This window comes from Brassica napus, chromosome A2 (genome assembly GCF_020379485.1).
Source record: "Brassica napus cultivar Da-Ae chromosome A2, Da-Ae, whole genome shotgun sequence".
NCBI classification, from domain to species: Eukaryota; Viridiplantae; Streptophyta; class Magnoliopsida; order Brassicales; family Brassicaceae; genus Brassica; species Brassica napus.
The window spans coordinates 14,894,685-14,921,054 of record NC_063435.1 but is presented as its reverse complement, the minus strand read 5'-3'; the positions used below and the strand labels follow the sequence as shown (position 1 = coordinate 14,921,054).

The window sequence follows — 26,370 nt, the reverse complement described above, 5'->3', positions numbered from 1 at the left end:
AATATTAAAAGGCATTAGAAGCAAAACTGGTACAAAATAGGAATTAACCTAATAGGACTTAATTATCATTTTTTGACCTAAAAACAATTTTTCCCGGGTCTTTAAGGGTAGGTATTTTAGGAATACCTCACCTCTTGAACCGATTCGATCATACTCTCCGTCATACGGCTGGAGAAGTATTGTCTCTGCTAGATCTCTGGTAAGCAAAAGACTAATCAAAAGGGTGGGAACATGATCTTCTATATCAGTATGGAACGATCCTTGGCTCCCAACCACTCGCCCGAGACCAGCCAATAAAAATCAACATAATTTGTTTCCCGACCTTACGGTGGACTCACTTATTGACTCCACTTCGCGAAGATGGAACTCGCAGGTTCTTCGGACTTTGGTGGATCCACAGGATGTGAAAATCATAAAAAGTATTCCATTGAGCAGAAACCAGATGGCAGACAGGAATGGATGGCATTTTACAAATAATGGAAAATTCACAGTAAAATCAGGTTATCAAGTGGAGAGGACTTACCCGGATAGGGACAGATTACCGTTATTCATTGGCCCTACAGTTGATGTTATAAAGGCGTTTTGCTGGAAAATAAGGTGCCCACCAAAGATAAAACATTTTCTTTGGCAATTTGTTTCAGGAAGTGTAGCAGTTAAGAAGAATTTGCAGGCACGAGGGATGCAAGGGGATATAAGCTGTGCAAGATGTGGAGCGGACGAGGAATCGATTAACCATGTGTTTTTTGAGTGCCCTCCAGCTATTCAGGTGTGGGCTCTGTCCAAGATTCCAACCAATCCAGCTATTTTCCTGAAAGACTCTTTATTTACGAATATGGATCATTTATTCTGGAGAGTCGCTCCACCGATGGAGGATCATCAATTTGCTTGGATACTTTGGTACATTTGGAAAGAAAGAAATAATAAAGTTTTTAGTAATTTGGATATAGATCCTAGGGATACTCTTAATTTGGCTGAGTTGGAATCACTCCTATGGGCTGAGGCACAGTTGATGAAGGATCAGAAGATGGGAGCAGAGACTCAGGATACGATTCCTCAGTCAATCACAGGCAGATGGTGTTTTACAGATGGATCATGGAAAGAGGAGGATATGTTCTCCGGACAGGGGTGGTTCAGTACCTTACCTGGATTTGAGGGTCTGATGGGAGCTACGAACGTAAGAGCGTCTCTCTCTCCTTTACATGCAGAGTTCGAGGCTTTACTATGGGCAATGGAATGGATGAGGAACTTAAGACAATTCCAAGTTATGTTTGCAACGGATTGTTCTCAATTGGTGAAGATGGTTTCGGAACCAGAAGAATGGCCGGCTTTTGCTATTTATTTGGAAGATATCAGGAATCTGAAAGAGAGCTTTACACATTCAGAAATTATACATGTACCAAGGACGCAAAATAAAAAGGCGGATAAACTAGCACGCAGTGCCAGAACACAGCCGTCTTTCGTCGTCCACATGGATCAATATCCCCGGGGTGGTTTACAGAGTCTATATGAGTCTGTAATGTTGTTGATAAAAAAAAAAAAAAAAAAAACAATTTTTCCAAAAAATAAAAGGGCTAAGTTGGGCTACGTTGTTCTAAACAAAGAATTACACAATTATTCTCTAAAGCACTCCAAGCCAAAAAAGATTTACACAATTATTCTCTAAAACACTCCACTTGGTGCCTTGTTCATTAATCCAACTATTAATATTTATAATATTTCGAGTGAAACCATTGGTTCAATCATGCAATAACTACATTATTTATAGCTTTCGAATTAGTTAAATATAAAAGTAGTTATTTCTTTTTCAAAAGATTAAAAAAAAGTAGTTATTTCTTTCCTTTTTATTAAACAAGCTATTTGTTTTTGTTTTTATAGCTTTCGAATTAGTTAAATATAAAAGTAGTTATTTCTTTTTCAAAAGATTAAAAAAAAGTAGTTATTTCTTTCCTTTTTATTAAACAAGCTATAGTTTTTGTACTGGATTGCCTGGAAAAAGATTTGTACTCCCAAGGAGAAGGGAGGCCTGGGATTTCGAGATTTCAAAAATTTTAATCTCGCACTACTTGCGAAGCAACTATGGAGACTCGTACAATACCCAAATTCTCTCCTGGCACGAGAGCTAAAAGGCAGATATTATCGTCTCTCGGACCCGATCGAGGTCAGCAAAGCAAGCAAACCATCCTATGTCTGGAGAAGTCTTATGGCAGCTCAAACCCTGCTCAAAAAAGGCATCCGTAAGTCGATAGGGACCGGAGACACCACCCTGGTCTGGGCCGACCCCTGGATCCCGTCAACACCGGCTCGTCCTGCCATCCCCCGCAGACCTTCCTTTAACCCCGCTCTCCGCGTGGCAGACCTGTTGGACCCGATCTCAAAAGACTGGCAGCATGAACGCCTTCGAGAGCTAGTAATCCCGAGTGACATCCCCCTTATACGTAGCCTCAGGCCGACTCGCTCTACTCGCCCTCCAAGCTATTGCTGGAACCTTACCAAATCGGGAGTCTACTCCGTAAAGTCTGGCTACCAGCTAGCCATGGATTCACTGGATGACCCAGAACCGGACAAAGTACTCAAACCCAGCATCACTGCGCTCCAAGCGAAGGTGTGGACGCTCAAAACCACAAAGAAGATCAAGCACTTCATCTGGCAGGCTTTATCCAACTGCATACCAGTATGCAATGCACTTTCTGATCGGCACTGCGGCACTGACCGATGCTGCCCAAGATGTGGATCAGATGAAGAAACTATCAACCACCTGCTCTTTGAATGTCCACCTTCCGTGCAAGCTTGGGCTCTCGCAGATATTCCATACTCTCCGGGATCCTTCCCGAGCTCCTCAATTTACAGCAATCTAGACCATGTTCTATGGCGTGCAAGCGACCGAGGAATCCCTGAAACAATCCTAGCTGCCGTCCCATGGGTGTTATGGTATATATGGAAAGCCCGTAATGATAAAACTTTCAACGGTAAAGAAATCACCCCACTGGAGACGACACAACTGGCTAGAGCTGAGGCCGAAAGCTGGCGCCTTGCTCAAATAATTGACGAACCCGCGGAGGAAATCGACGGGGATACTCGCCATGCAATGGCTACTCCACCTCCTAGAACCGGCCCAGTATGCTATACTGACGCCTCCTGGCATAAAGACGACACATATTTTGGAGGAGGAATGGTCCTGTTAACCGAGGATGGGACGACGACTTTTGGTTCATTCGCTAGTAACCGAGTCTTAACCCCCCTGCATGCCGAGTTTCAAACTCTGCTGTGGGCTATGAAATCCTCTCTACAACTGGACCATAGTTCTATGACTTTTGAGACTGACTGCCTACAGCTTGTCAATCTCATAGAAGAAGACGACGAAGACAAATGGCCATCATTGTTGGCTGAATTTGATGAGTTCCATCTTATTCGTTCTATGTTTACGTTTTGCTCCATATCTTTTATCTCTCGTTCACTGAACATCCGAGCCGACCTCCTTGCAAAGGGAGCTCGAACTCGCGGTTTCACTTTCTCCCATGTAAACTCTCAGCTTCCCAGTTGGATGGCCCAGTCGGCCAACCTCAGGGAGTTTTTTTAATAATATATGGAGCTTTCGATGTCAAAAAAAAAAAAAAAAGCTATAGTTTTTGTTTCTTGTTACAGACAGATCTCTATGTATTTTAATAAAAAAGTAGTTATTTCTTTCCTTTCATCATGCGTTTTTGTTTCTTGTTACATACAGATCTCTATGTATTGCTTTCTCTGATGCGTCTAACTAAATTCAATAATAGTATATAACTGGGATAAGACATGCGTGTCTTACGCAGAGTGAGTTTATATAATTAAAACTAAAAGTATATACAGTATAACCTCTTTAAATTAATATTCTGTAAATTAATATACACTAAAAATTTCTATAAAATAATATAATTTTATAGTCTCAAATTGAATTTTTGATTCAATTAGTATATCGATAAATTAATATCTCTATAAATTAATAAAAAAATTATAGTTTTGGTGTAGTCCCAATATTATTAATTTATAGAGGTTTCACTGTAGTATTGACAAATTATATATATATGCGTTTGTGTGTGTGTTCTAATTAATTTATATGTATATAATTATGTTTTCTTTATATAATTTTTTATACGTTGAGCCGAACATTTGTAATTGTAGTTGTGGACCGAAACCTATTTTGAATTTATGATGAGCTGATCGATTTGAGCTTAAAAAATTTATCACCATATTTATACCAATAAAAACCCGTGCTTTTCCCGGGGTGAAACATTGTGAACAATATACTCTATTTGTTCCATAATATATATGTTTTAGAAGATTTTTGTTGTTACAAAATAAAAGACGTTTTAATATTTTTATATTATCTTTAATTTTATTTAAACATGTGTAATCAAATAGATTTTTCAGTCATTTCCCTAATTAGTTGAATGATTTTTAAATTCTATTTTTAAAGTTTTTTATAAGGAAAAATAAATTTGTTAATATTTTTGGATTAAACAAAACATCATGTATTATGAAACCGAAAAAATATATTGTTAATTATATAAAACATATGTTGTATTTGATCGGTTAGTACATACATAATCACTCAGTAAATTATAAGCATTGCAATTGTTTTTTAAAGAGCATAAAATTTGATTTGTAATAAGCCAGACCAAAACAAAATTTAAAAAGTATTGTACCAAACTTTTAAAAAACGATTGGTTTTTCTGAATATGACGTTCCATTCATTTTTCATCACTCGAACATTAAGGCAATGAAAAGGAAATTAGGTTTTCTCACTCAAAACGATCGTTCATATGGTAATTGGTACAATACTTTTCTCAGACAAACCAATCGTCTTTTAAAAGTTTGGTACAATACTTTTTAAAATTTTATTTGGTCTGGCTTATTACAAATCAAATTTTATGCTCTTTAAAAAACAATTGCAATGCTTATAATTTACTGAGTGATTATGTATGTACTAACCGATCAAATATAACATATGTTTTATATAATTAACAATATATTTTAGGTAAGTAGGGGGCAGCTGCCCCCATAAAATTTTAAACTTTCCTTTAAATGTTAAAAGCAAAATTAAGTTTCCCCCTTGAAAAATAGATTCTGCCCCTCTCCCTACTTTAATCTGTTCTCAAATTTCAGTATAAAATATCATTTCCCTTTTTTTAAAGGCCATTTAATATATTTGGTATAGCATTACTACATTTCCTTATTTGAGATGAGAACATTTAATCATTGTTGCTTAAATAATAACTTGTTGATGACTTTTGTAAATATCAAATAAACATCTATTTATCTAATAATTAAGAATAAACATTTTTTAGTTTATCATAATATACTCAATGGTGATGAAATTGTTTTTAAATAGCTATCCGCTCATAGTGAAAAATAATATACATACTTCTTTTGAGGAAAGTTTGTTTTTTATTATCTGAATAATATACATATTTGTCACAACAAGAAAAACATGAAATTATTTTTTTAGAATTTTTTTTACAAAATTGAAATTTTTATTTACATTAATAAACAAAAAGAAATATGAGGTTTGCATCCCTATTAAACTATATTGTATAATCTATACTATTATTTGCCAAGTAAATTTTTGCAACGGAGCTCTCACGTTAAAAGTTATAGCGGTTAATAACGTTTATACCCTTAATGAATAAAATGTATAACTAAATTAAAAAATAAAAACGGAATTTGAATTTATTTGATTAGATAATTGATTAAAACTAATAATAGTAAGAATTATCCAGTATATATTGTATTCTTTTTTGGAAAAGTCTTTTAGTAAAAAGTTAAAAACATAAATTATATATATAACTAAATATTAATCAAATAAAATGCATAACTAAATTAAAAAATAAAAATGAAATTTTAATTTATTTGATTAGATAATTGATTAAAATGAATAATAGTAAGAATTATCCAAAATCGGAAAATATAATTTTAAAAAAGAGATAATTTCTGTATATATTGTATTGTTATCTGAAAAAACATTTTAGTAATAATTTAAAAACATGAACTATATAACTAAATATTAATCAAATAAAATGTATAACTAAATTAAAAATAAAAACGAAATTTTAATTTATTTGATTAGATAATTGATTAAAATTAATAATAGCAAGAGTTATCCAAAATTTAAAAATATAATTTAAAAAGGAGAATTTTTCTATAAATTGTATTGTTATCTGAAAAAGTCTTTTTGTAAAAAGTTAAAAACATGAATTATATAACTAAATTTTAATCAAATAAAATTTATAACTAAATTAAAAAATAAAACGAAATTTTAATTTATTTGATTAGATAATTGATTAAAATTAATAATAGCAAGAATTATCCAAAATCTGAAGATATAATTTTAAAAAAGAGATAATTTATGTATATATTGTATTGTTATCTGAAAATGTCTTTTAGTATAAATTTAAAAACATGAAGTATATAAAAAAATATTAATCAAATAAAATGTATAACTAAATTAAAAATAAAAATGAAATTTTAATTTATTTGATTAGATAATTGATAAAAATTAATAATAGTAAGAGTTATCCAAAATCTAAAAATATAATTTAAATAGGAGATAATTTTTGTATATGTTGTATTGTTATCTGAAAAAGTCTTTTTGTAAAAATTTAAAAACATGAATTTTATAACTAAATATTAATCAAATAAAATTCTTAATTATATAATCAAAAATATAATATTGAATCATCCAAAATCTAAAAATATAATTAACAAAAAAAAGATAATTTATATATATATATATATATATTGTATTATTATCTGAAAAAGTATTTTATTAAAACGTTAAAAACATAAATTACATCACTAAATATTAATCAAATATTTTTTCTTAATTATAGAATTAAAAATATAATATTAAATTATTTTAAGATTTATTTTAGTATAATGAATATAGTGTACAAAGAACTTTTCAAAAATTATGAAAATGTTTAACCCCGAATCGCAGACAAAACACATAGTTCATTTATAAAATTGAAAAATGTATTTATAAAATATTTAATAATTATTAAATATTCAATTTTATTTAAATTATTATTAACCCCCGATGAAATTTTTTTCTAGATCCGCCACTAGGACCTGCTATGTATTCTTTGTTTGCATGCATACGGTGTGTATATAGTAGCCTTATATAGATTACTTATACACAAAGAATATTAGTAATATAATAAATGTTGAAATTGTATAAACCATAAAATAAATTTGTGTGTGACTTAATATGATTACTTTTTGGGTAAATTATACATATTAGCATGCCACATTAAATACACAATATATATTGTTTCTTCAAACGATAATATCCACTAACAAATATTTTGCATATTTGGTGAAAGGATATCGACATCCCCTAAATTTTAGGATGGATTTATGACGATATATAAAACAGACTAGGTGACCGGTCCGCACCATGTGCGGACATAATAAAATTCAAAATATAGAATAAATAGTGTATAGTTTTAGAAGTAACGTATTTTACATCTTAATACCACCGTCTTTGCGAGAAAGCCTCAGTCATGGAGAAAAGCTGGTACTCAATATTTGACATGGACGAGAGGGAACAAAGTAACTTCAGTATCAAGAGGCAGTTAATGTGTATATGTATAATTGCAACGTCCCAAAATAATTTGTGTGTTTAAGAAGAAAATTTCAAGATGGATTTTATATTGTAATAAAGTAAGTCATTACAAACGAATTAAGAATTTAGAAACATTAAGGTAAATTGACATTTAAAATTTTAATAAATATGATAATAACTTGGGCAAATTTTTTTTAAAATAAATAAGGTAACTTACATTTAAACTATTCATAAGTTACTTTGCAACTTGCACATGTCAAATCAGAAAACAACATGTGCAATAGGAAAATAGCTGAAGAAAAAAAAACTGATGATATAGCTCACCTTCCCAAAGAACATATAGATCTCTTATTATAATTTAAAACATATGATAAACCAATATAAATAATTTTATAAATTTATTTATAATTTAATAAATGATTTATAAAACATGCATGGAATTTATTAGATATTAATAGTTATTATGATACTTTATATATAAATATAAGGTTTTCTATACGTATATCAATTCAAATAAACATTTTTGTTTCTTATTTTATGTAATTTATAAATATATAAAAAATTTGATCACATTATTACTCTTTAATAGTTTCGACAATTAGTTACCATAAATAATTATTTCTAAAATTATGTAGATTATTTGAAAAGTGGTAATTGAATTATCCTTTCCTTTTAGATATAACTATAATAAATAAAATCCTCAAATCGTCGGCCAATCAAATTATAAAATTTGAAGAGTTCATTTATGATCGACACGTAATAAAAAAATCACTTATATGACTTCTCAATCAATTTGTAGTAGGTTTATATTTTTATAAATAATTTATAAAATTTTATAAATTATTTTAAAATTCTGATAAATTTATTCTTTAAACAACGTTAAATAATTTAAAAATAATATTAATAAACATGTTTGGATTTTGTTATATTTAAAATAGTTATTATATAACTATATTCGAATACAATTCATCAAGTAGAGTATAAAACTGTAGGACTGGGCAAATAAACCGAACCCGAAAACCCGAACCGAATCCGATCCGATAAAAATGAATCCGAACCGATCCAAACTCGACGTAAATACCGAATGGGTCTTGTTTTGTGGTATTTCGGGTTATGGGTATTATCCAAACCGAACCCGAATCTAAATGGATATCCGATAGAACCCAAAACATTCAAAACCTCGAAAAGATCTTGTACCAAGCATGATCTCAATTTCTAATATGTATCCAAAATACAATAAGAAATATTGAGCATCTAAAATACTTATCTATTACATGAAGGTTGGTGGTTCTATTACATGAAGGTTGATGGTTAAAGATGGCCGTTGAATCTTGAAGTATTTATATTTTGATTTTGTTTTCGTTAAACAATGTTTCTCATTTCATGAGAACTTGGTTTTCGTTTTATGCTTTTATTTATTTGGTTTTCTTTTTATCAGTAAATATGTGTACTTTTCGTTTGATTTTGAATGATCACAGTTGATGTTCCTTATTTTTGAATCGATTTTACTTAAGTTTTAGTTACAAAATAGGTACAAATCAGGTATTTTAAAACTGAAGAACCGATTTTACTCATGTTTTGGTTATAAAATAGGTAAAAATCAGGTACTTTTAAACCGAAAAACCGATTGGGACCCGAACCCGAAAATATATTGGGTTGTACCAGTTCTTTGAAGATTCACTAACCCCGACCCGAATCCGATAGAACCCGAACCGGTCCCGAACCGAACTTTCATATAAACCGAATGGGGCTGATTTTGATGAACCCGAAAAACCGAAACCCGATTGGATAAAACCGAAACCCGATTGGGACCCCGAATGCCCAGGCCTAAAACTATTATAATTATCTTATATAAAATTTCATTCATTATATTTTATAGTTTATAAATATTAAAAGTAATAAATAAAACATTATTAATCTTTCTATAATTTAGAGAATTAGTTTTCATAAATTGTTATTTGTAATATTCTTTAGATTATATGGCACATGATGTTAAATGATTTTAAACTTACCTTAAATTTGTAGATCTAAATTAAATAAATAAAAATTAAGAACAATCGACCAATCAAATTATAACAATTTCTTGAAACTTCACCAATGAGCGACACGTCACTAGAAATCACTAAAGTGACTTCTTTTTCAAAATATGAAATAAATAGTGCATAGTTTTAGAAGTAACAGATTTAATATTATCATTAATTAGAATTGTATTGTATATGTGTTGTAATTCTTTATTTTAGGTGAATAATATTATTTTTACATAAATAATATCGAAAAATTTATGTAGACATATTAAAAGAAAATATAATAAAATTGAAAATATTATCCATAAATAATATAAATTATGAATTACAATTCTCGATAAAGAAAACAAAATCCATTAGAAACCTGAAAAAAATTTCTTAAATTTTGTAAGCAATTGGACGGGTTAACATTATTTGATAGATCTATAAGTTTCTAAATTTTATTGAACAGAAAATAATATTAAATTGACATACCGTCATCGAAATAGTGGAAATACTTGATTCGTAAGCTGTGAAGGTATACCGCGCATCCGCAAAATAGTCGAAATATTAAATTGAAATAGTTGAAATATTAAATTGACATAACGCGCATCCGCAAAATACTTCTCCGGAACTTCACTCGGAAATTCATCAGCTATTCCAACAAAAATTTGTTTGAAAGAAGCCAATTTTGTACGGATGCGCGGTTGTCCGATAATCACCAATAGCATCTACAATTTGAATAATTGGATGACCTTCGCATCACCCTCGGTTAGTTTCCCTTCAAATTGTTTGATGAGCTGTTCACCAACTGAAGCATGAATTCTTGTCCCCTACACGAAGATGTGATAAAGTTATATGAGTTGGATTGAGAACAAAAGACTAAAGACAATTATGAGTTGTAGAAAATGTAGTAATCTACTTACTTCTTTATCAACGAAAACCATTTCATGGTGTTTCCAAAATCTTTGTTGTAATTTCTCCACAAGTGAAGAATCCTAACCTCCATAAGTCATGTATCTTGACATGGTTTTAATTGCCTGATAAAAGATACTCGGTTTTTGGGAGCTTGAACTATTGCCATATTGTTTTTAAAAATTTGATATCTTCACAACATTGTATTGTATTGTATGTAAGATCTTGGGAGTATCTTTATATATAGTCGAATTTTCATAATAAATGACGTTTGAATATTTATTTTCCGCAATAAATATTGAAATAGATTAAAGAAAGATATTAACTCTACATTGTCATAATCTGGTTTGCATTTAATATATGTAAGATTTGCGCAAGTAATGCATATTTAAAACAAGGTATCATTAAAAATGAATTAACAATTTAGAAAGATTTAAAAGTCGAATTAATGTGATACTAACTTGCGCAAAAAATGTTTATTCTCAATAAGACAACTTTTTATTGTCGACCTTTCAAAATAAATGACGTTGCTATATTTATTTTTCACAATAAATATTGAAATAAATTAAAGAAAGTTATCTCCTTATTAACTATTTCACCGAGAATTTTATATTGTAATAAGGTAAGTCATTACAAACAAATTTAGAATTTAGAAACATTAAGATAAATTGGCATTTAAATTTTTTAATAAATGTGATAATAACTTGGGCAAGAAATTTTTAAAATAAATAAGGTAACTTACATTTAAAATATTCATAAGTTACTTTGCAACTTGCGCAAGGAAAAAAATTTATTCATAAGTTACTTTGCAAAATAAATAAGGTAACTTACATTTAAACTATTAATAAGTTATTTTAAAATTCTGATAAATTTATTGTTTAAACAACGATAAATAATTTTAAAATAATATTATTAAACATGTTTGGATTTTGTTATATTTAAAATAGTTATTATATAATTATATTCGAATACAATTCATCAAGTAGAGTATAAAAATATTATAATTATCTTATATAAAAAAAATTTCATTATATTTTATAGTTTATAAATATTGAAAGTGATAAATAAAACATTATTAATCTTTCTATAATTTCGAGAATTAGTTTCCATAAATTGTTATTTGTAATATTCTTTAGATTATATGGCAAGTGGTGTTAAATGATTTTAAATTTTTAGATCTAAATTAAATAAATAAAAATTAATAGCAACCGACCAATCAAATTATAACAATTAAATTGAAACTTCACCTATGAGCGACACGTCACCAGAAATCACTAAACTGACTTCTCTTATAATATATAGGCGGATTTAAAACAAGGTAAGTCATTAAAAATGAATTAACAATTTAGAAAGATTTAAAAGTCGAATTAAATGTGATACTAACTTGCGCAAGAAATGTTTATTCTCAATAAGGCAACTTTATATTGTCGACCTTTGAAAAATAAATGACGTTGCTATATTTTTTTGTCACAATAAATATTGAAATAGATTAAAAAAAGTTATCCCCCTATTAACTATTTCACCGGGAATTTTATATTGTAATAAGGTAAGTCATTACAAACGAATTAAGAATTTAGAAACATTAAGATAAATTGGCATTTAAAATTTTTAATAAATGTGATAATAACTTGGACAAGAAATGTTTAAAATAAATAAGGTAACTTACATTTAAACTATTCATAAGTTACTTTGCGACTTGCGCAAGGAAAAAAAAATTCATAAGTTACTTTGCAAAAATAAATAAGGTAACTTACATTTAAACTATTCATAAGTTATTTTAAAATTCTGATAAATTTATTCTTTAAACAACGATAAATAATTTAAAAATAATATTAATAAACATGTTTGGATTTTGTTATATTTAAAATAGTTATTATATAATTATATTCAAATACAATTCAACAAGTAGAGTATAAAAATATTATAATTATCTTATATAAAATTTCGTTTATTATATTTTATAGTTTATAAATATTGAAGTGATAAATAAAACATTATTAATCTTTCTATAATTTTGAGAATTAGTTTCCATAAATTGTTATTTGTAATATTCTTTAGATTATATGGCAAGTGGTGTTAAATGATTTTAAATTTTTAGATCTAAATTAAATAAATAAAAATTAAGAACAATCGACCAATCAAATTATAACAATTAAATTAAAACTTCACCTATGAGCGACACGTCACCAGAAATCACTAAAGTGACTTCTCTTTTAATATATAAGGGGATCATATATACTTTGGGATGAAGTATCAAAGTATATATTTGTTATTGAACATAAATGAATTGAATATTGTCAAATATATATTTGTAAAAACTTGTATGTTACGTATATTATTTTCATATTTTGTTACATCACATAAGCTTTCATACGAAGCTAACTACTAATTGAGTTGGTACCAAGAAATCGGCCAAAGTTTTTTATGACCTAGTCCGGTTTAACAACAATTAAATAATACAATTGCAAACATATAAAAACCGAGTTAGGCACACCTTTATACCGCATATCTCTCACAAATAACCAGAATTTTATTTTGTTCATAAAGTTCACAAAAAAATATTTTTAAACGGAAGAAGCTAAGCTGTAATCAATTCAAATACAAAGACCTTATAATTGATACCAGTACATGTGATCACTTGTAAATGAAATTGCAATTTAGACAGAACAATTCAAAATTTTCGTTTAATTATGCCAAGTGAAGCAAAATATAGAAGGAATAAATAAAATAACCTCGTTATCAAAGAAAAATTTGAATATCAGTACATTTGGACAGAACACTCCTAGGCAAAAAAGGTTCTTCACAAATGTGTATACCCTTTAACGAAACAATGGTTACATTTTTTTATTTTTTGGAAAAAAAAGGTTACATTTCTCTGAGTAATTTTTTATGTTTGGTTATTGATGGTTTGTGAGAGTATGATTTCGTTCATTTGTGATTGCGTAAAAGAAGCATTGAACTTAGAACAATTATCCACATACCTGCAACTATATCGAAGGTGAATGACAAAATGTTTTACATGATGTTTTGTGAAATTGACTTAACGTAAGAAGCTTATAATATGTACGATTTGTGTAAGGAGCTTCTCAGAGTGAATATCTTTTTTTTTCTTGGTTAGGTAGAGTAGATGTAATTAATTTAATCTAGAGTAATTAACTTAAGGTGGGTTGTATATAAAATATTCTTAGTGACATCTCTAGAGAATAAAATGTTAGTCTAAAGTTTGTGTAAACTCAATGTAAAGTTGCCACATCAGCAATAAGAAGAAGATTTAAAAGATTGACACCTAAGCAAATCTAAAATTTAATTAGTACAAACTTGAGGTTACATTTTTTTTTAATTCCAATTAATATATAAGGGATGTATTTCACTGTTCCGAGATTAGTATCTTTCAAATTGAACGACCAAAGTCCAATATCTTTTGATCCATTTCGTTTATAGACTAATGATGATTCATTTCTCTTGCATGAAATATATGTTTTCGATCTCCTCCATTTGCAAATACTTTATATGTCCACTAACTCTCTTTTTTTTTTCCTTTGTCAACATATATCCACAAACACGAGTTGGAATGTATTGAATATATCAACTTGCTTGTTCTTTTCTATCTTTTAAAAAAAAAATCATCAAAAGTGAGTAGTGAATTAAATATTTGGCAGACTGTTTCTAAGGACTTCTCGAAGCCACACTCACAACAATATCTGAAATCTGAATTTTCTAATGTTCAAGCGTTGGCAATTACAAAAAAAAAAAAAAAAAACAATAATCAGAAACAATTTCAGATGATATGACCAAATAATTTCTAACGGTTGATTTCAACATAAATGTAAATTACGTTCTGATAGCTTTTAAATTGTGTGTAACGCGTCCGGATCATTCAGTTAACAGATAGCTCTGAATACATGGTTGAAGGTGAAAAAGGAATGGTAACCATTTCTACAAGCTACTTCCGGACTTTATTTGTAACATCATCTCCAGAAGAGATAGATGAAGCCTGGGAAATATCACATTGGCGATCACAGCTGACATGAACCAAGCTCTTATTGCTCATGTCACGAAATGAGAGATGAAGCTTGCACTTTTTGCAATGCATCCGGAGAAACCTCCTGGACCAGACAGCATGAGTGCCTTATTCTACCAGAAATTTTGGAATATTCTGAAAGGAGACCTGACTCATATAGTCAATTAGTTTCATTTTGAAGATATCAATCACTGCACAAGTATTGAATGACACAAACATTTGTCACATATCAAAAAAAGAAAAATTTTACGTACATGGTCATTTTCGTCCAATCAGTTTATGTAATGTAAGATATAAGATATAAGATAATCTCTAAAGCCATATGCAAGAGGCTGAAGAAAATCTTATCCCAAAGATTCTCAAAAACATAAGCAATATTTGTGGTGGGCAGACATATAATATTAATGACTGCCCAAGAGATGTTCCATACAACGAAACCAGGTGGACGACAAAAGAAAATGTACATTAAAGGCAATATGATCAAACCGTAGGATTGGATGGAGTGGATCTTTATCCAGAAAGTGTTGAAGAAAATGGGTTCTTATAAAACATGGATCAAGTGGATTATGCTATGTGTCTCTTCAGTGAAATACCATGTCCTCATGAATGACCAACCGAAAATAAACATTATCCAACAAAGAGGACTGCAACAAGGAGATCATTTTCCCCTTTTATCTTTATCTTATGCACGGAAGCGCTCGTTAGCCTTCTAAATCATGCAGAGAATAAAGGAAAGATTATCGGGATACGCGTAGCATATGCTAATACATTGGTGTCTCACTTGTTATTTGCTGATGATAGACTTTTCCTCTGTAAGGCGAAGCCCTGTGAGTCTGATGAAGTCATAAAAGTAGTCAGGACATATGGAAATGCATCGAGGCAGTGTATTAGTTTTGAGAAGTTGTGACTTATTTTTGAAAAAAGAGTACCGGCGGCCATAAAGCAACAAATCAAAGATACTATTGGTATTGAAAAATCAAGGAGAAATGGGATCTTATCTTAGCATTCCAGAGGACATAATGGGTCCAAGTGTAGGTGTTTTGCCTTCTTAAAGGACATGCTAGATCATAGGATCAATGGATAGTTGAGAAGGTGGCTAAAAAAAGGCTGGAAAGGAAGTTCTTATAAAGGCTATAGCTTTAGCTTTTCCGACATATTTAATGTTGAGCTTTTTGCTTCCATTGGTAATATGTGAAAAATTAGCAAGTGCCACTACAAGATAATGGTGGAGTACAAACCCTCTGAAAAGAGGTATACACCAGGGCAAAAGGGAAATTTTTTGCTGTCCTAAACAAAGAAGGGGGCTTAGGACTCAGATTGATCCATGAATTTAAGTCGACTTTATTAGCTAAACAGTGTGGAAATTGATACAATTTCCAGATTCTCTTCTTGGGAAAGTTCTACACGGGAGATAATACCACTGTGTCTCGCCATTGCGTGTAACAGATTCAGTATCGCCCTCATACATATGGACAAGTTTGAAGGCAGCAAGGCCTCTACTATCATTGGGGATAAAAAGATGGTTCACTCGGGTTATCAAATAAGGGTCTGGAAGACTCATGGGTCCCCACAACACTGGCTAGGCCGACTAGACCAGAAGTACCAGTAACCCACCCACAAATGGCAGTATCAGACCTTATACCAGGAGTGCCAAGAATTTCAAACGTTTCTATGCTAGAACAATTTGTGGCTCAAGAGGATATACCTCTCAATCTCTCATTCAGAGTATGGCCATTAGCCAAACAAATAGATATGATAAATTTTGTTGGGGTTATACGAAGAGTGGGTTGTATACCGTAACATCTGGATATTGGGTAGCAAGAAATATTCTCGATCAGCCATCTAACTCTATGGTATCTGAACCAAGTTTTGCTAAGCTACAGGGCCATGCATGGAAGATCAATGCACCTAAAAAAATGTGACACCTAATCTGGCAAATGGTATCTGGTTATCTGGCGGTAACTGGAAACTTGAGACGTCATCATATGTGATGTGATAATAATTATCCGAGATGTGGAAATGAAGACGAATCTGTGAATTATGTGATTTTCGAATGCCCTTCGGCTCTACAAACATGGGCCCATGCATCTACTACATCATGTCCAGATACTTTTCCCACATAGAGTGTTTATACAAACCTGGACTATTAATTCTGGAGAAAGAATGAAATAGAAGACCCGGTTTCGGATAGAAATCTATATCCGTGGATTATCCGTTACTTATGGAAGGCCATGACTGATAAGTTGTTCAGAGGAATAGAGCGGGACACTTTGGAATTAATTAGACATGCTCAGAGTGAATGTAATGCATGGTTCGAAGAAAAATCAAGGACTAATAATGAGAAACTACCAAATCACATGACGATCAAGCCATGTGCTTACAAAGTATTTGTTTGGTGGATGGATCCTGGACGGCGTAATCAAATTTCAGTGGTAATGGATGGTTATGTATGCATGAAGCTGGGAAGGAACAAATTCTAGGTTTGAGAAACAACTAGAGACGAGTGTCCCGCTACATTCTGAATTAGATACTCTCATTTGGTCAATGGAGAGTATGGCTCAACACAAAGCGTGTCAAAAAAATTTGAACAAACTGCAAGGATGTCGTCTCGATGATCAAGGAACCGAACGCATGGCCTGATTTTTCTACGGAGTTAGCAGCGCTAACATCAATACAAGGAAGATTCCAGGGCTTTAAAATCATTCATGTACCACATACAAGGAACAAGACAGCAGACGCTTTGGCCAAGACTTCAAAAGCTTTCTATAGGAGTTTATTTTCTATTGGTAATTCTGTTCCGGTCTATATTCTCAGACCACCTCTAGTTTGAGTAATAAAATAGCCGTTTGGTGTAAAGAAAAATCGTGCGATTATATTTTATGTAAATTTAATTTATAATAAAAAATTAAATATTTATAAATTGGTTGCATTTTTTGGTGTAAATTTTTTATATTGTTTTAGACAAAATAATAAGCTCAAATTCTATGTTTTTATTTTCTAGACAAAAAAACTCAGTTAATAATAAGTTTTATTTTTCAATAATAAGTATGTATTTAATTATTTATTTACAAAAAATAACTAATAATATGTATGTAAGAATTTATTATAGTAAAAATAAAAATATTCAAAAAAAAATTCTTTTCAATTTTATTCAGTTTTTTAATTTTTATTTTTAATTTCAATATCATTTGTTTTTTTAATAAGAAAATTAGAATTTTTTTTTATAGTTATAAACCTAACAAAGTTTTTTCATAATTTTATAGAATTTGTTTTAAATAACAAAAACAAATAGATTAAAAATCTTTCCAAGATTATAATTTTAAATACATACATATATATTATTAACTATAAATTAAAAAAATATTTATTCAGGATATATATTGAGGGCAAGGATGGTATAGTACCTTGGAAGGTTTTGATGGATTAATGGGAGCAAGGAATACAAGAGCGAGTCAGTCCCCACTACATTCGGAGATAGAGGCTCTCATATGGATAATGAAATGCATGAGGAATCTTAGACAGTTCTCGGTTACATTTGCAACGGATTGTTCTCAGTTGGTGAAGATGGTTTCAGAACCAGAAGAGTGGCCAGCTTTTGCAAATTATTTGGAAGACAAAATATTTTTGAAGAGAAGTTTCAACAGCTCAGAGATTATTCATATACCACGGAAGCAGAACTCAACGTTTGTCGTTCATATGGATGCGGAGCTACCGGTGTGGTTCGGAGAATCTACATGAGTCTGGTTATGTTATTGACAAAAATAATATTTTTATTTTATCCTGATTTTTAAACATAATTGAATTAAAATTTAAAATTAAATATTTTCAGCAAATGATAAAATCTAAAAATTAAAGAAAAAGAAAAGCAACACACCAATTTCTTTCCTTTTTAATATATATTAGAATCCAATCTGCGTTTTAAAACGTGGAGTTACATTTTAACAAAATATAAATTTTGATATATAATCATTTTTAGATAGAATATAATTATTAGTTCTAAAAACAAATAGTTTGCGGGAATATGACTTTGTCTTGCCCTGATTTATGAAGGGACAAAAATTATATTCTGTAAAAAACGAGATAGTCCAGCGGTTCGGGAAGCATTTGCTGCTGTAACAGGTAGAGTGTTCGACACTCAGGTGACGCGTCATTTCTTTTTTGGTTTACAGAGTCTGTATGAGTCTGTATAAGTTGATGACAAAAAAAAACAAAAAAAAGAGGTAATATATAATTGTAGATATAAAATTTTAACATATTTTAATAATTTATTTTTTTTATAAAAATATTATATAGTTACGAATTTCACCCGTTTAGACATATTTTATATATTGGTTTCAAAAATATTTTTTGAAAATAAATATGTTAACCTATCAATTTAATATAATTTTCCATTTAATTTTATCTAATACTTCTATTTTAACATTAAAACATACTTTTGTTATCAAATTTATAAAAAGTAGTATATAATTTTTATTTTTATTGTATTAAAAAAAACTTAGTTAATATTAATGTATACTAATAATATATTAATAACTACAAAATAATTAATTTTTTTATTTTATTAAAAAATTAACAATTTGTTACGATTTTTTACAATTTCTCAGCGGATTTTTTTATAACTAAGAGTAAAATTTAAATATATTGTTAAAATTTTATTTTTTATTAATAGTTTGGATATCTTTTTGGTTATTGTTTTGATTTGGATACTAATTAGTGATATCCATTTTAGTTGGACCACTATAACTTTAAGAGAAACTAGATTTTCATATGCGCTTTCAAAGCGTGGGATTTGTTTCTTTTTAAAAAAATTGTCAAATTTGTTAATTGAAATATTATGTATTTTTATATATTTTTATGAATTTAGTCGGTTAGAAAAAAATGATGCAAAGATGGAATTATATTAAATGATGTGGAATATAATTGGTTTGGAAAATTGATGAATTCTTATTGGTTGAAAATAGGAATATCTTTTTAGTTAAAATAATTTTAAAAGGCAGTGACATACTATTGTAATTAACTTTAAAAGCAAAGACATAATCCTATTAGAGATTATGGTTTAATAGTATAGATTGTATTTTTCTCTACATAATTGTTATTGCTTCATATGCCTAACTACATATAATTACGATATATTTCCACGGAATTCAGATCATCATCATCATCATCATCATCATGATTAAGAGCATGAGACCGAGTTTACTAAAACAACAACGTAAATAGCCATTACTCATTTTTCAGGTTTTTTGTTCTTTTTTTTTTTACAACAAACACCATGTTTTATTAATTCAAGACGAAACGGTTACATGTGGCGCTAACCATGTCGGAATCAAAGAGTTTATATGGGAGAAAATAGAGTTTTGGAGACGAGCTCCTTTGGCAAGGAGATCAGCTCTTACATTACGATTACGAAATATAAAGGAAATAGAAAAATCATGAAACTTCAGATACCAAAAAGAAGAACTCATTCCATTCTGAAGCCAAACTTGGCCAATCTTCTTCTTCATTTATCATCTTCACAAGCTTTAGGCAGTCCGAGTCGAAAGACATTGACGTATAGCCTAGCTGCAAGGAGTATTTCATTGCATAAAGCAAGATGTTAAACTCTGCATGAAGTGGGGATGAGACCTGCTGCATCCCAAGAGAACCATAGGTATGGGAACCTGGTTCGAAATCAAAAACAAAACAGCCACCAAAGACATTTGAATTCGTCACCCAGAATGCGTCCACTTGGCATCGAGGGAATGGTAATTCATTCTGAACGTCTGCATCTGTAACTCTTGTCGGAGCTTTAGGGGATGATATTATTTGTGCCACTCGCCATTCTTCTTCCTCTCGAATAGCGTGGTTAACCGTATCCGGAGGTAGGATTTTCTTACCATTAAAAATCTTTTCATTCCGTGCTTTCCATATGAACCAAGCGATCCATGGAAAGCAAACCAGCGCATTGGTAGGAGTACCCAGGTTTTTCGCCCTCAGGAGTAAGTAGTCAAAATTTTCCACCAGCGAACCAGTCGGGAAAGAACCCGGAGACGACGGTATTCCGGATAAAGCCCAGGTCTGAAGGGCGGGTGCGCATAGAAATAAACAGTGGTTGAGTGTTGCCTCCTCAAATCCACATCTTGGACAGGTACGATCCATTCCGCAATGCCTATCATCAGGACGACTACAGGTCGCTAAACACTCTGTTAGAGCTAGCCATAGGAAGTGTTTGATCTTGCGGTTGGTTTTCAGCTTCCATATCATTGCCTTGAGGGCCGTCGTGCTTGGCTCTGTGACCTGTTGTTCTGTTTTTCTTTCTTTTAGTTGCGAAGCAAGGTCGTACCCAGACTTAACCGTGTAAATACCTGACTTCGTATAGGTCCAACAGAAACCATCCTTTTTGCCAATATAACTGGGACGTATACTCCGTATAAACGGGATGTCTCCTGGGTCTATTAGCGCCTCCAAAAGGTCCTATCTCCATTGTTTCGAGTTCTCATCAATGAAATGACTAACACGGAGGTCCTGGTCGCGATAGCCTCCAGAGTCCATAGCTGCTCGTGCCGGTAACGTCGGGATCCATGGGTCTAGCCACACGTGTGTATCTTCTCCCGATCCTATCGCCTTTCGCAACCCTTCCCGCAGAAGGTCTTGAGCTGCTAGAATACTTCTCCATCCGTAGGATGGGGAATTTGAAGATTTAACCTCCATAGGACTAGTGTGCCGGAAATATCTTCCTTTCAGGACTCGGGCAAGGAGAGAGTTGGGATGATGTAGTAGCCTCCAAAGTTGCTTGGCTAGTAAGGCCAGATTAAAATCATGCAGGTCTCTGAAACCTAGACCCTTTTATTGAAAGACAAACAGATTTTCTCCCAAGCTATCCAATGCAGGCCTTTATTGTTTGCTTTTGTGCTCCACCAAAACTTTGCTATTGCAGCTTGAAGCTTGTTTACAATCTCCTTTGGTAGGAGGAAACATGACATTACATAGGTGAGAAGGGCTTGAGCGACTGATTTTAGAAGAACCTATTTGCCTCCTTTAGATAAGAGTCTTGCCAACCAAGAATTGATCCGATCGTTAAGTCGCTCCCTAATGAAGGCGAAGACCTGCCGTTTAGATCCACATATTTTCTCAGGTAGACCAAGGTACATCCCCATGCCACCTTCCTTTTTGATACGACCTGAATTGAAGGATCACTTTATGTTGGATATGATCCGAGAAGGCAAACAGCACTTCTGGAACTGATATGGATTGAAAGGATCGTCAAGAGATGCGGAATGGCTCTTGATATACCCACGATCTAAGGCTAACCACCCAAGAAAGAATGTAGTGTGTTGGCTAACTACCAAACAACACACAAAGATGAATTGGCTGACCACCAAATCAACAAGCCGGTTCACACCAATGAACTAGCTAAAGAACTCTCTCTCTCACTCAGAGAAAAGAAGAGAACCAAAATAAACTCAAACTTAGACTGCCATTATTAATAAAAGAGTTTACATATTTATACTACTTGAGTAATAGAAAAAGACTTAAGAATGTATTAAAGACAAACTTAGTAAATCGAATCTAGATGAAAAATTTAAAGACAATGTATTAAAACTCTTGGATCTCAGATCTAGTCAAAAAGACTCTTCGGCTAACGTCCAGGTTCGTCTGAACCAAGTGGTTCCTTCGCGGTAAGGATCAAGATGTGGGTTGGACGATCCGTATGGCTCAAATTCGCGAGAACTGAAGGTCTCCTGATTTGCAAATTGCATAACTCCCACATCTGAACTCTGTTTGATCTGATTCTTCTTCGAGGAGCTCCGTAATTGAATTCAGAACATTCTCCAAGTGATTTCATGCGCATAGGACTCGAATTTTGGAAGATATGTGTCAAACAATGAACATATATCATTACTGCTTTCCATGATCAAGCCATGCATGTCTGTTTTGCCCGGTGCGCTACTCAAGGACGCATCATTACCTCGCTCTTCAAAAAGATTTGTCTTCAAATCTGGAACATTAAAAGGAAAAGGGTTATAACAAAGGGATCATAATCAGAACATTGCTCACCTTGAGTTTGGTCCGGTTTTTGAATGGAGGAAGAGCTTTCTTTGTTTGCTTGATGACCACAGTTTTGTTCTTCATCTGGCCCTTCCTGCATTAACACAAAGCTTCCAAGACCAAGGTCATATGCACCAATATCAAGAGCATTCAAAGGACCAGAAAAATCTTCCTTGTTCAAAACGTTTTCAGAATCTTTTTCAAACTGAGAAATTAATTCAAAACTATTTGGATTCTCTGGTTGTAAAACAGTTAATTGCAAGCAAGATTCATCAGGTATTGATTCATATTGAGGAGAAAATAAGTTCTTATGTTCACAAGATTTCAAATCTGCCATTGGCTCATGTGTGTAGTCATCGAAAATTGGCTATGGGTTTGAAAATTCTTCCTTTTCTGGCTTGGTTTCAACGTTCTTATTCTCCAAAGTCACCAACGGTTTCTGATTCTGGCACTTGTTAGCATAATGACCGATCCTATGGCATTTGAAGCACCTGGTAGAATGAGCTTTGCTTGTGGGTTTCACAGCTTTGCTTTTATCAAAAGAAAACACATTAGTTTTCAAATCGGAATTTGAAAGAGAAGAAAACTTACATTGTTGTTTTGGTGCAGAAGAAGTGTTGGTATTTCTCTTCCTTTTGAGTTGCTGAATAGCAAAAATTTCCTTATGCAACATCTTCTCCAAACTGGTATAAGTCTGAAGCTCGTTCCGGTCAAGCACATCACAATTGCTTCTCTTGGCCTTGGTGAAGGGACGACCACCATTTCTGACCCTCTTCTCATCATCATCGAACCTGTTTTGTCTCTTTCTTTGGTTTCTTTGTTTCTGTACAGAATCAAACCCATTAGAAGTAAAATGTTTCTTATCTCCAAAAATCAATTGCTTTTTTTTCAAGCACGGTTTTAAAAGGATAGTAAACATCTTGTTGTAGTTTTGAAGCCTAATTTGATTTCTTGTGAAGTCCAAATATCCTGAAAACACTTAACAAAAGAGTTAGCAAATAAAAATCCTCACACTCTCAAAGTGTTTAGCTCACGATTTTTAGGTGATCACTCAGAGTTTTTTTTTACTGGTTCAAAGGATGATAGGCTGTCAAAATTCAGCAATCAAAACCCAAAACAATTTTTAAGGGTAAAGAGAGAAAGAAAGATGAAAAGATTTTTATGTGGATCCGCCTTAACTGTTCTAAGGCTGGGTTTCTCTTCAGCCAGCAGGGTTTCTCTTCCACCACTCCCCCTGGATTTCTCTTCAGAAGTGATTCAAGTAAAAACTTTTTTTCTCGTTTTTTTATTTGTTTTTATAATAGGCGATCACAATGGAGTAACGGAACAGCCCGGATCCAAGAAATAAGAAAAGAAATTTGTGGAGAGATGAGAAGATGAAAAGATGAAATGAAAACAAACCAGCCAAAGTGGCTCTGATACCACTTGATACAACCTGAATTGAAGGATCACTTTACCTGGGTGTTGGATATGATCCGAGAAGGCAAACGACACTTTTGGAACTGATATGGATTGAAAGGATTGTCAAGAGATGCAGAATGGCTCTTGATATACCCACAATCAAAGGCTAACCACCAAAGAAAGAATGTATTGTGTTGGCTAACCACCAAACAACACACAAAAATGAATTGGCTGACCACCAAATCAACAAGCCGGTTCACACCAATGAACAGCTAAAGAACTCTCTCTCTCTCTCTCTCTCACTCAGAGAAAAGAAGAAAACCAAAATAAACTCAAACTTAGACTGCATTTATTCATAAAAGAGTTTACATATTTATACTACTTGAAGAATAGAAAAAGACTTAAGAATGTATTAAAGACAAACTTAGTAAATCGAATCTAGATGAAAAATTTAAAGACAATGTATTAAAACTCTTTGATCTCAGATCCGGTCAAAGAGACTCTTCGGCTAACGTCCAGGTTCGTCTGAACCAAGTGGTTCCTTCGCGGTAAGGATCAAGATGTGGACTGGACAATCCGTACGGCCCAAATTCGCAAGAACTGAAAGTCTACTGATTTTAAAATTGCATAACTCCCACATCTGAACTCCGTTTGATCTGATTCTTCTTCGAGGAGCTCCGTAATTGAGTTGAGAAAATTCTCAAAGTGATTTCATGCGTAGAGAACTCGTGTTTTGGAAGGTATGAATCAAACAATGAACATATATCATTACTGCTTTCCATGATCAAGCCATGCATGTCTATTTTGCCCGGTGCGCCACTCAAGCATGCATCACTTTTGGATACCCAGCGTTTGCTTGAGCTCTTTTTATCTCTAGCCGACTTTACTACCACACAAGATAGATGATTTATCAGGGTTTAATTGCTGTCCCGAAGCCTTCCCATTCACTGTTATGATCCTCATCAACTCAGCACATTGCTGGATTCGTTTTGCAGAATAATAGACTATCGTCTGCAAAGAGAAGATGTGAAATTCAGATTTTTTGTTTAATCTAGCATTTTATATTGTTATACTGGACTTAAATAAAGAGAACGCATGTGTTTGTCAGTATCTTTCAATCACAAGTAGGAGTATTTTTTTACTTACAACATAAATGCAATAACAAAAATAGAAATTAAAGATTAAATAATTGATTGCATAGAATATCAAAATATGGTAAATTAGTTGGTTAGCTAATTGATTATAGGAATTATAGTATTTTAATTTTAACTAAATAAGGAAAATACAATAAATACTTTAGGGTTATTAATTACTTCAGTGGCATAGCTGTAAGTTTAAGAGTTAATTCTTATTTGTATTTCTATTTTAATAGTATAGATTCTTAGGTTCACTCCTAGGTGTGTCTAGAGGTTCACCCAACCAATAGGATTGAGTTATTTTAGATTTAATATCTTTTAAAAAGGAAACCAAATAATAAAAAATTTGTGAAATTATTTTATGTTTTTAAAATAAAAAAATTAATAGTAATTACCATAAAAATATTTTTTAGTATTGTTATACCTATTAGTAAAATATTAAACTCTAAACCTTAAACTCTAAACACTAGACCCTAAATCTTTGGATAAACCTTGAACCCTTGGCAAATCCAAAACCCTTAATTTTAAACCCTAAACCAAACCCTAAATCCGAAACCCTTAATCCTAAACCCTAATACTAAATCCTAAACCCTAAATTCTAAACACTGAACGCTAAACCATAAACCCTGAACTCTTGGGAAAATCCTAAACCCTTAATCCTAAACCATAAACTCTAAATCCTTAATCCTAAACCCTACACCCGTAATCCTAAAGCCTAAACCCTTAGGGTTTAGGATTAAGGGTTTAGAGTTTGGTTTAGGGTTTAAAATTAATGGTTTAGAGTTTAGGATTTTCCCAAGGATTTAGAATTTATCCAAAGGTTTAGGGTTTAGTGGTTAGAATTTAGAATTTAGAGTTTAAAATTTAGTATTTTGCTAACGAATTTAATAATATTAAAAAATTGATAATTAATATTATTTTTTATTTATTTTAAAAACATAATATAATTTCACAAATTCTTATTATTTGGTTTTTTTTTAAAGATATTGAATCTAAAATAACTAAATCATATTGGTTGGGTGAACCTCTAAATTCACCTAGGGGGTGAACCAAAGAATTAGTCGGTATGGCTCTAAGTTAGTAAATTAGATTATATAAAATATAAAATGTATAGCATGAAAAATAAAAGAGAAGAAGGCACATACAACGTCTCATGGTAGACTAGCGGTTGAAGCACATGCAATGGTTTTGTTACCTAGTAAAAATACTCCTTTCGTTTTTATTTTAATTGCTATTTTACATTTGTGCATACAAATTAAGAAAAATATT

General features: G+C 31.7%; 1 protein-coding gene across 1 annotated transcript; it reads left to right on the top strand.

Annotated features, from left to right (window-relative positions):
- The first annotated feature begins 442 nt into the window (after positions 1 to 442).
- On the top strand, positions 443 to 3,577 carry LOC106412779. Its single transcript, XM_013853680.2, has 3 exons — positions 443 to 766; positions 1,007 to 1,174; positions 1,997 to 3,577. Exons 1-3 carry the CDS (start codon positions 443 to 445, stop codon positions 3,575 to 3,577), a joined length of 2,073 nt encoding a protein of 690 aa, XP_013709134.2.
- Positions 3,578 to 26,370: the final 22,793 nt, after the last annotated feature.

Coding starts and splice junctions, on each gene's coding strand:
- LOC106412779 (XM_013853680.2), top strand. CDS start 443: ATGGCAGACAGGAATGGATGGCATTTTACAAATAATGGAAAATTCACA. Junction 767..1,006: donor AGTGCCCTCCAGCTATTCAG/GTGTGGGCTCTG, acceptor GCTGAGGCACAG/TTGATGAAGGATCAGAAGAT. Junction 1,175..1,996: donor GTCTGATGGGAGCTACGAAC/GTAAGAGCGTCT, acceptor GCCTGGAAAAAG/ATTTGTACTCCCAAGGAGAA.